At 43.3% G+C, this 11,275-nt stretch overlaps 1 protein-coding gene across 3 annotated transcripts; it reads left to right on the top strand.

Annotated features, from left to right (window-relative positions):
- The first annotated feature begins 289 nt into the window (after window positions 1-289).
- On the top strand, window positions 290-10,817 carry RASD2 (RASD family member 2). Of its 3 annotated transcripts, none has more exons than XM_050927217.1 (4): window positions 290-310; window positions 928-1,375; window positions 6,308-6,587; window positions 8,473-10,817. In XM_050927217.1, the coding sequence occupies exons 3-4, from the start codon at window positions 6,317-6,319 to the stop codon at window positions 9,000-9,002; spliced, it is 801 nt and encodes a 266-aa protein (XP_050783174.1). In that variant the 5' UTR covers window positions 290-310; window positions 928-1,375; window positions 6,308-6,316; the 3' UTR covers window positions 9,003-10,817. The 3 variants fall into 3 exon arrangements, with proteins under 3 accessions (XP_050783174.1, XP_050783164.1, XP_050783154.1); XM_050927207.1 differs by lacking the exon at window positions 290-310 and adding an exon at window positions 645-661; XM_050927197.1 differs by lacking the exon at window positions 290-310 and having other exon boundaries at window positions 687-1,375.
- Window positions 10,818-11,275: the final 458 nt, after the last annotated feature.

Below are 11,275 nucleotides of genomic sequence, written 5' to 3'. Positions count from 1 at the left end.
TGCCCTCAGGAATATTACATGCACATTCAGCAGTGGGTGGGTGGGTATGACCAGCAGTCCTCTTCTTAGGAAGTGATTAATCAGGCATAGAGCTAAGGGGTGTGGCTAAGGAGGGAAGTGATTACAAACCAGGGTTGGCAGCAACAGTAGTGCCGAAAGGCAGTCTACGGAGAAAATGGTCTTTTTCAGCAAGAAGAGGTCAGGAATCCAACCACAAGAAAGCAGGCTGGACAACAGCTTTTAGATGGGAAATTAGCACTGTCTCTGAATTGATCCCGATCAAAATGAAGTTGCAAGCCACTTAACATTTGTAACCTGATTTTTAGTTTTAGATCAAAACCAACGAGCATTCCTACAACTGCAAAGTATCTTGGGGCAGGGGATGCTATGTTTCGAAAGAATCATAGAAATTAGGAAACAGAGGTGGGAGATCATGAGTTTTCAGAGCAAAAAATATACTAGGAGTAACAAGTCTTTCTCACACATGATCACGAACATACACACATGTCTTTTGTGGAAAGGAAAAGAATTTGCAATCTGGAAAGTGAAAGAAGTTTGTGTTTAAAAAAAAAAAAGACCTTCAATAAACATAAGATCCCACCGCCTTGGCAACTCTTCTTCCACTGTCTCTGACTTCAAGGGAGGAGTGAGCCAATTATCTGTGAGTTCTGCAGAAGGAAAACCTGCAACTTACCAGCTGCTGGGGGAGAGAGACAGAGAGAGAGGGAGGGAGGAAGAATCAATAGACAAATTCTAAAATTTAAAGAAAAAGCAAAGCGTTTTTAAACAAATCTTAGATGGGGGGGAAATCTTTTATCTGTCAGGATTTTTTGCAGTGCAAGAGTGAGGGTGTACTTTCAAACCTGCTATCATAAGAAACTCCCAGGCCCCCAACCCCTAATTTGCATCCCCCTCTTTATTTCACAGGGTCTACATAAAAGCACTAAGGGTCAGCTGAATGCACACGCTAGCCTTGGCAGCTAGGTGTCGCACCAGAGGCCACTTCCACCCAAATGAGTCTACGAACTACAAGTTGCAAGAAAAGCAAGTGTGAGTGAGAAACCTGGTGAACTGAGAGTAACAGGAGAAGCGTAAACCTCTTCAGAGGGGAAAAAGAACAGGAGTCCTTCTGGTACAGAGAGCCTACTTTGGACCATGTCAATCTTCTGACCCAATAAAGATCACCCATGGGGAACCAGCCCCTGGAGTGCTCTGGTCTTTCCCAGACCAGCTAGGGTCCAAAGTGGTGGAGAAGAGCCCAGCCCAGTGACTCGGGATCCAGAAAAAAGCAGCAGCAGCAGCCTCTGATTAAAACCATCAAGACAGCTTCATCCACGACACTAAGATTCAGGACTTCTCCTCCAGACAAAGAAAGGTAAGGGAGAGACACTGAACCTGGAATTAAAGCAATACGGGAGAACAACACTCTACAGAAATAATATCAGTGTGCATGAAAATGAAAGTACTCCAAGATTTTCTAATCAATGACAGGTCTGTAATGCACAGTTTGGTTTGCTTCTGCCTATGTCTCTTTTAGCTAGATGCAATACATCTCTTAGGACTAGTATATACAGAGAGATACTGTAACTGGTGAATGTAAACAGTGGCGCCTCAGAATGTTTTATGTGTGTGCAGTGGTAGGGAGCATAATGCATGCAGTAATATGCAGAATTTGGGTATTGAAAGCTAGTATGTTAAAGCTCCAGGCAGCAGTTTTTCCTGTAACTGGTGCATAGGATCAGACTTTTCACCACCTCACTGGAATTTAAGCATGATCTTTTCAGTGCATGCATGGATTTGCAAAGGCAGGTGCATGGTAATATAGTCTTAAATTTGCAAAACCAGCAGTGTCTAATGATTAGAGCAAGGGTCTGGAGTCGGGAGACTTTGGTTTTAATACTTACCTTGTCACAGGCTCATGAGAAGTCGCTTTATCTCTCTGTGCCCTGGTTTCACAGAAATAGGGATCTTTTTAAATATACCTACCTTTTGTGAAACGTTTTAAAATCATTGGCCAGAAGGTGCTCTAAAAGTGCAAAATAGTATAAAGCAGGTGTTTTGTTACCCTAAAGTCAGTGCCTGAAGCTAAACATACAGCAGGGAACAAATCTATTTTTAAACTTTGAAGGAAGAGTCATAGATTCAAACCAGCTGGTGGTGTTTGTTTGTCCTCTTCTGATTGATTTTTACTTTATTTAGTAAATAACTGTGTGGTCTCTTTCTGTTTCCTCTTTACTGCCTCTAATCTTTCCCATGTATGGCTCCCTGCGCCCTGCAGGGGGCTTGAACTTTGTCTCTTTCTCCGAGCAAGAGAGGAGAAAGGTTTGAGTCAGAAGCTGTGGTGATGTGAAGAGCGTGAAAGACAAACGAAGGTTCCAGGTTATGCCGCACCCTGCAAGTCAGGTGCGCAGCGGAGGCAATTAAATGCATAGTAGCTACAGGAATTAGAAGTGGTGAAAGAATCTATTTACGGTGCACTAGACCAAAGGGCAGGCTGCAAAGCACTGGAGCTCCCTTAAAGGGATAATCTGACAAACAGAACCAGCTTCTCAAGGGCACCATAAGGGGACATGTTAAATGAATGCTGGATGTGCTGAGGGAGATCTGCTTCCAGCTGTCACTTCCCCTCACCTCTCCTGTGCACAAACATCCCTCAGTCAAAGCCTCAGAAACTGACCACATGGGGGCATGTATAAGCACACACAATAAGGTTTTGCCCTGCTTAGGATAGCAGGCAGTGCAGTCTAGTGACTGGAATTTGGGGCATTCTGAGAGGAGATTTGGGTTCTTTTCCCCACTCTGCTACTAACTTTGGTCAAGTCACTGAGCCTCTCTGTGCCTTGTTCTCTCCTCCTCAGTGAGGTGGGGATGATGATACCTTTCTCTCAGGAGTACACTGAGGGAGAAATGAACAAAAAGTGCTTTGAAATCTCTGGATTGAAGGTGCTGTAGAGATGCAAAGGGGGTATTGATCTATTGTATTTTTCATGGCCCGTGCGTCTTTGAGAGGAAGGAGAAAAGTTGGAGCTGCCCCAGCTGGTGTGTACAGAAATTAGAGATGGCCCATATGTTTTAGGATTACTCTCAACTGTGCACTCTCCCATGCTTTGTGAAGCTTGTTAATTGGCACAAGCCATCAGGCTCCTACCAGTTTCCAAGAGAGACTGTCCTGCAGAATCTCAGCCCTGATTGTTGGGATGAATATGAGAGAAAAATTCCTAAAAGTCCTGTGCTAGGTAAGATGGCCAGAGTGTAGATTTTTTTATCTTTTCAGTGGAGGAATGTCTGCTGTCCCATTTCGGGAGAGAAGGGACAGAGTTGTAGGGGGCATGTTATCGATAAAGTGATGTGGCACATCCAGAGCAGCATGAAAAGCCTGCACATGTAAAATGAAACTGACGTGTGTATGCTCCCAGCCAGACCCAAAACTAAAATAATACTCTTCTTCCCTGGTTCAGTTGTTTGCTGCTTGTTCTCAGCATGTTCTTAAAGACCAGGATCAGTTTTCAGGGTTTATATAGGGTCATTATGGGCTCGGGGCCAGCTTTTCAGCTGTACGTCATGCATAATGAGGGCCAGATATTTCAGTGCTCAGACCCCAACAAAGAGCTCTGCTGAAAATCTGGCCCTATGTTCTCACATTTCCTCCAGTGCTCAGCTGAGGAGCGTCTGTTTCATCCCTATCCCCCCAGAACCTCTGTGGTGGGCCACCTCTCAGGACGGCTTTATATTATGATCCATTAAATTTGGATAGTCACCTACTTTGACCACTTTAAAGCTGTTAGCCAAAATGAAAATTTCTTCCACACAGTCAAATATAGAAAGAGATGATGCACACGTGCAGCTTGGCATGTCTGTATGATAGATGCAGAATTTTCCTCCCACCCATTGAGATGAGACATTCTCCTGCTTGCTTTCTTGATGGACAGTATACTGTGATTTGCTGCTAGTTCACACAGTTGCCTTTCAGTCAATATTTATTTATTTATTCATTTATATTATGGTAGCACCCCGAGGCTGCAGTGAGGATCAGGGGCCTGTCATTCTGGGCACTGTACCTAACATGTCAGATAGCACCAATAGATTCCTGTATTTGAAGAACATTACCGTATTCTAACAGTATTCACCCCAGCCACTGCAGCAGCACAGCTACAAGATACCAGGCCAGATCCTCAGATGGTATAAATCAGCATCTCTCCACTGAAGTCAGTGCAGCTACACCAATGTACACCAGCTGAGGATTTGGCCCTCTGTATAGCATTGGACCATTATGGCAGGATAATGTCAATTTTTTTATAAGGATTGTCTGGCAGAACTGATTCTGCTTTTTAAAATACCCCACCTTACTAAACAAAGCTCAGAGAGCACAAGGGGAAAAAACCAAACTTCTGCCTAATCCCAAAACAGCTCAATCACCATCCATTTGGCGCGTAGACCCTAGAACCTGCACATCCTAGTGTACAAAGGAAAGTACAAAGGGCTGTGAACATCACTGGATGTCGGTATTTCTGAGGGAAATTGGTGACTTTGCACTGAAAAGGTACAACCTGTTCCAAATTAGACACAGAGTCCAGTACAAACATAGGGCCGGATCTTGCCAGCCTAGCCTGGCGCAGCTCTCACATCAACAGAATTGGACCCATGCTACATGTGCATAATATTATGTCCTGATTTTATTGCCTGACTGTAATTTAGGCTGTAATCCCCTTTGAGTGTAATTTAGATTATAATTTGCCGTTGGGGCAAGCGCTGCATTTTCTTTTATGCTTCTTAGAGAGCTGAGAATGCTGTCAATGGTCAGTAAATAACAATAATAATGAATAGTAATGTTCTGCTATTGCCTTAAGCCACAGCACAAAGCCAATAGGGATGCTGGCTCGGACTTCTTACAGGCTTCTTTATTTACAAAGAATATTTCATTACTTCTGCTTGGTACTTAACACATGTAAAACATTTTAAGTGATTTTCTCGGCATAAATACCAGACACATAAAGGCTTGGGAGATGAAATTCACTTGGGGAAAGGATAGGAATCCAGATCTGTACCCAAAAATAATCTCTGTGTGTATATATAAATACTCAAAACCTATCATTCAGTAAGCAACGCCTACATTTAATAAACAGCACAGTGGGTACTTGATATTTCTTTCATAAGCTCCTAGTAACCAAAATAAACTGTCCAAATGTGTCTGTTATGCTATGACCTGACACCTAGTTTTCCACAGTGTGCTTGTATTTTTTTCTCTTCTGTGCACAACACATTTGATCTGAAAGATAAAACATGTCTGTGGAATCCATGTTTTTCTATCAAGATTTCCTATATCTTTGTACTGTGTCAAAATGTAATCTCTGGGGTCTGTAGACTCACTTTAGTATTCATCTTGCTCTTTGGTTATATTAGAAAGCTGCCCTCTGCTCCACAGTCCCTCATTTCTCTCTAGTTCTCTCAATACAGCCAAGGACTCCCAGAACCGAGGACTAACATGTGTATGTAAAGAGTGACACGTCCATGAAAAACAAAACTAGCATTTCTGCAGCTCCATCCACTACCAGCCATCTTGCTGCAAAGCAGCAGTATTTGAAATGCTAACAGTTTGGGGGTGAGGAGCTCTGGCATAAGAGATTGGTTGGATAAAAATCTGGTGTCAAAATTTGAAAAAGAACATTCGGGGCCCAAGTCTTTGAAGCTAGTGTCTGATGATGCAATTCTGTGCCTGCAATTACCTGTACCAGCACTTTAGGTCACTTGGACTCTGATTCATCCTAGAAAGCAGGTACTGTGAGCAGCTCCCATTTAAACACCTAAAGGGAATGGCTAGATCTTAATGGGAGCTGCTCAGTGCTTCCGGAAACCTGGCTGCTTCGTTTAGGTGTCTAAACGAGAACTGAGCTCTTTTGAAAATCAGGCCTCAAATATCTAAGTGACTTAAACTGTGGGCACGAAACTGGAGTCATGGCTAAAGCCAAGCTGATAAATTAGCCCTCGATGTTTAAACAAAATTGGAAATTGTAGTTCAAAACTTTATTTGCAAATATAAATTTCTTCATTTTGATGTGATTTAAAAAGAAAATTCTCCTTAAACCAGGCTAAAAAATGAGGCAGGTTCCCCATGTAATTTCCTTATCAAGATTTCCTATATCTGCTAAGCAGACCTGCTAACCAGAACCAAACACTCTGTCTTACGTCACGGAGCAATCCACAGTGCTCTTTGAGTTTGTTGTAAAAAAACACGGAGGTCGCTCCACTCTAGCCTCACTCTTCTTTCCTTTCTCTCCACCCCCACCTGCTTTTATTTTCACCCTTTCAGCACCAAGCAATGATGAAGACTGTGTCCAGTGGGAACTGCACCCTGAGTGTGCCAGCCAAGAACTCTTACCGCATGGTGGTGCTAGGAGCCTCCAGGGTGGGCAAGAGCTCCATCGTCTCACGCTTTCTCACTGGCCGCTTTGAGGACCAGTACACTCCCACCATTGAGGATTTTCACCGCAAGGTCTACAACATCCGGGGAGACATGTACCAGCTGGACATCCTGGACACATCTGGGAATCACCCTTTCCCTGCAATGAGGAGGCTTTCTATACTGACAGGTGAGAGAGGTGGGTTGTGAGAAAGAAAGGGGTGTCCTACTGAGGGATGGTGGGTCAAGAATCCCAACTGTGGATTTCTGCTTGAGGATAATAACCTGGACACAACTCTTTCCTAACAGAGCACTAGTTTATGTGGTGAATGAGGAAAAAATGAAAGCTAGATAGAGGGAATGATGGGTAATGGGATGGAGCTTGTTATAAAGATGCATCTTTTCCCCAGTGACATTCCCTGACTGGAGTACTCCAGATGTCATCAGGGGGTACATCACTCATCCAGGAATCAACTTGGAAACGTTCTGAAATTTGAGTTTCTTTGCCTAATTTATTCTCCTCCCCTCAACCCCTGCGTGTAACACATACAACTTGTGTTTTTTAACTGCGGTGACAAGTGAATGGTAAAATCAAAATCTCACAGGTATAAAGAATGCCAGGAGAAAGAGGAACTTTATCATCACCATGCACAAGCAATGTAATACAAATGTAGAATATACACTGAGGGGTTAAAAATGACTTGATAAGGTTTTTTAAAAAAATTTTAAACTGGTTCCCTGCTTTTGGACAATAAAATATTCCAGTGGAATGCATCTCCCTAAAGTCACTCCCTCCACTCTTATTACACTTCTGCCCCGATATAACACAAATTCGGATATAACACGGTAAAGCAGTGCTCCGGGGGGGTGGGGGAGCTGCACACTCCGGTGGATCAAAGCAAGTTCGATATAACACGATTTCACCTATAACGCAGTAAGATGTTTTGGCTCCTGAGGACAGCGTTATATCGAGGTAGAGGTGTATTTCTTCCTTCTCCTATAGTCACCCAGAATGAGGTAAACCACATATTGGAAGAATGGTGGCCTCATATTGAAAGTGTTGATCAGCTAGGAGTTCCTGTTTTCAGTGGGTGCTGCTGTGCATGCATCACTTCTGAAAATTAGACTGTGAGTGTATACATGGCTGAGTATACAGCCAAAGTTCATAGCCACCTGGGTTCAGTCCTACTTGCCCTACTATTTATCCAGTGACACCCTAAGTCTATCTAGCGCTACTTAATATACCAGGATCTGGATCCTACATGATGCAGGTACCAAACTCCAGGTTGTGGTTGGGGATAAGCTTGGGTCCATGAAAGATCTTTCTCAGTTCCATGTAAACTTCACTTAACAGGTTGTTGGTTTGCTTTATCTTATATTTGTACAAGAAAGATTCTGAGTCCCAGTATTGTAAGTAATACCAGAGGACGTATGTCATTTGCACTGTCTTTTGTACTCTGTTTCTCTTGAGCGAGTGAAATGGTAGCAGAACACTGGATTCTTGGAAGCTCAAACTTATTTCTCAGATACTCTGAAACCTGATTTGTGGGTCTTGAGGTCAAGTACTGCTCCTGGTCTTGTACATTGAAAGTGTCGAGGCATCGTGGCTACTGTTTTCTGCTTTTAGGAGTTGCTACACAGGTGGTGTTTTTCAGGGTGGGGGGGGGAGGAGTGAGTGACCCAGAAGAATTATATCAGAAGATTATTGGAAAAACATGATGCAAATGGGCAACATCAATAAGTCGAATGCAGTCTAGGATAAGACAACAGGATATGACTGAGGAAATACTTTGACCATAGGACATAAGACAGCTATGGGAACAAAGGGGAAGGTGAATCAGAAGGTGACCGGGAACTAGTGTCCTTAGAGAGTGTATGGAATCAAAGGAGAAACAAGCGAAGAGGAAGAATGATGGGTGGATAGGGGGAACAAAATACACTATATTTTAAATAGAGAGAGTCAAGGTAGGTGAGGTAATATCTTTTATTGGACCGACTTCTTTGGTGGAAGTGAAGTAGACTGTTCTGAGGTGGATTCTAATGAAGAAGTCCTCTGGCTTTCTTTTTAATTGCAGGAGATGTTTTCATCCTGGTGTTCAGTTTGGACAACAGAGAATCCTTTGATGAGGTCAAGAGGATCCAAAAGCAGATCCTTGAAGTCAAATCCTGCCTAAAGAACAAGACCAAGGAGACAGCTGACCTCCCCATGGTGATCTGTGGCAACAAAAATGACCATAGTGAAATCTACCGCAAGGTGCACTCGGAGGAAGCAGAGAAGCTTGTCTCCAGTGATGAGAATTGTGCTTACTTTGAAATCTCAGCCAAGAAGAACACGAACGTGGATGAGATGTTCTATGTCCTCTTCAGCATGGCCAAGCTACCTCATGAGATGAGCCCTGCCCTTCATAGGAAAATCTCTGTCCAGTATGGCGATGCCTTCCACCAAAAATCCTTCAGGATGCGCCGTGTCAAAGAGATGGATGCCTATGGCATGGTCTCCCCCTTCGCTCGCCGACCCAGTGTCAACAGTGACCTGAAATACATCAAATCCAAAGTTCTCAGGGAAGGCCAGGCAAGGGAGAGGGAGAAATGCACTATCCAGTGAAGAGGTATCCGCCATTCTGAATGTAGTCATTGTGTTGGTGCAGTGCCTTAAACAAAATGGTTTGAGAATGGGTTCATAGCACCCACCTCATGGAGGATGCCCACCATGACCATAAGCATGGCTTTTCCTCAGACCTCCACAGCATCGCTAATGTAAATACTGTAGTAAAGTTCCAAGCTACCCTTGTAAACAGTTAAGGAAATCAGAGGTCTGAAAGGTGACTAGCTTCTTCATTTCTTAATTAAGTTCCTTTTTCGTTCTTCCGTCTGAAGAACTTGGACTTGTAAAGAAGGATTTGCCTCATGCCTACCCAGGGAATAGGTCAGTAACACAGAGAAGGCATTGGGTATATGTAAATAAGAGTAACCCATCATTCATACTCTGCTGAGAAAAACAAATGTGTGTCTTTTTTCAAGCACACTTTAAAAATGCTCCAGTTTACCCATCTTCATTTAATGGATAATGGTATTAACCCAGGCTCTCCAGACTGAGGATGGACTCTATACATGGGTATGCAATTCTGACTGGCCAGTTAGATGACCTCTGGTTTGCTGTATCTTAGAAAGTCTGGAAGTGATGAAATTTTGCTGTACCGGTGGCAATTTCTAACCCCCATTGATGTAAATATCACTTTTGTAGTATAGCTTTAATCTTGTTTTTGTTTTGTTTTTTTTCAAGTGAAACCAGATGGACATTGTGTATTTGAAATGAAAACTGTGTCTCTGTTCTAGACTTGCCAAGTATTTTCAGTTTTAAGGTTATATAATATGTACAGTAATTGAAAGTGAAATTGTTGTACTGTAAAGCCAACACATCTGACTGCTAGCTCTCCTCATGTGTGACTGTGTCTCAAAACAAGCACAAATCTGTTACAGGTACTCAGAATACTTCATTATAAATACTCACTCTGCTCCACGTCTCTATCAGAGCAACAGTTCCTTCTTCCTGTCTTTGACAAGAGATTAACTTGATTTGAATTTTGACTTGGACCATTATAGAAAGAGCTTTGGACCTTCCTCTGAAATTCAGGGGTGACAGGATGTGGGGAGTTGATTTGGAACCAACTCTGCTTCCAGAGTTCTCCTTATTACTGGTGGGGTTTTGCCTCTGGACAGAAGATGGGCATAGGCACCACTAAAGTTCCTGAGAGCATAATCCTTGTGCTAACTCTCTGCACAGGGTGAATTTTGCCACTGTGATTAATTTGGGGTTGAGTCACTCTTTCCCATTCCTCCCTTCCCCTAGTCCCTGGCTGCTATCTACCTGCCTTTTCTATTTCAGTGTCTCTTGCTTGTTGTGCTGGGGCCCTGTGTGCACTCAGAGAGCCAGATGCATTCCCTCAGATATGAGCATGCCACACCCTTTGACTTAAATGGGAGATGAGCATACATAGCTGTGGGCAGAATCTGGTTCTAAAATTTAATTGTAAGTAACAACAGTGCATATATTCTTCTCATGAGTGTGTGATTATATATATACCTCATACCAGCCCTGGCATATTCCACCCCGCCCCCATCCCTCACATACTGCCCCTGTATGTATCCATCTCTCTGTGTCCTGGCTGGAGCTGTGGACCGAATGCTAGTTCATTCTGTAACTTGACAGGTGACAGAATGATGGATATTTGCTGGAAATAGCTTCTGAGAGACCCAATCCCGTCTCCACTTGTCCGTCATTCCATCCTCGCCTTGTATCATTCACGGGTAAAACGCACAAGTGTTTGATTCCTGGTGCCATGGCAACACCCTATATTATCAAGTCTCTCTCACTCTCTATAAATATGTATACTGTTTATGATTAAACCTGATTTATTTATTAGCAGTGTCCTGCCTGATTTTGCTTTTAGCAGGAGTAATTAGGAAGACTGTAGGGTTTTTATGTAAGGCGTCAGGGGATTTTGAACAGGGGGCTTCAGTTAAGGCCTTAGAAAAAGATTCTGGTTCCCGATGGGAGCATAAGTTTAAAGGGATTTTCATAGCCCTTTCGGACTTCATGTTTGACATTGACCTGCTTGGAACAGAACATTTTATTTTCTGCAGAAGGATCTCACTATGTACATCCATCCCTGACAGAGCTCTGAGGATGCCACATATTTTTGGCAGTTCCTGAGAAGGGGTTGGGTTGTTCGGGTCACACACTGTGATACTATGCTACTAGCACAAATGAAAGGGGGCACATATCTCCTCCTGAGCACAGGCAGCTAGCTATGCTCACCATGTTGCCCACAGTGCAGGGAGACAGCCACTCTCTCCCTCCTCTCGTGGACTGAAAAC

This window comes from Gopherus flavomarginatus, chromosome 1 (assembly GCF_025201925.1).
Source record: "Gopherus flavomarginatus isolate rGopFla2 chromosome 1, rGopFla2.mat.asm, whole genome shotgun sequence".
In the NCBI taxonomy this organism is placed as follows: Eukaryota; Metazoa; Chordata; order Testudines; family Testudinidae; genus Gopherus; species Gopherus flavomarginatus.
This window is presented reverse-complemented; position numbering and strand designations above follow the sequence as displayed.

Coding starts and splice junctions, on each gene's coding strand:
- RASD2 (XM_050927217.1), top strand. CDS start 6,317: ATGATGAAGACTGTGTCCAGTGGGAACTGCACCCTGAGTGTGCCAGCC. Junction 6,588..8,472: donor GAGGCTTTCTATACTGACAG/GTGAGAGAGGTG, acceptor TTTTAATTGCAG/GAGATGTTTTCATCCTGGTG.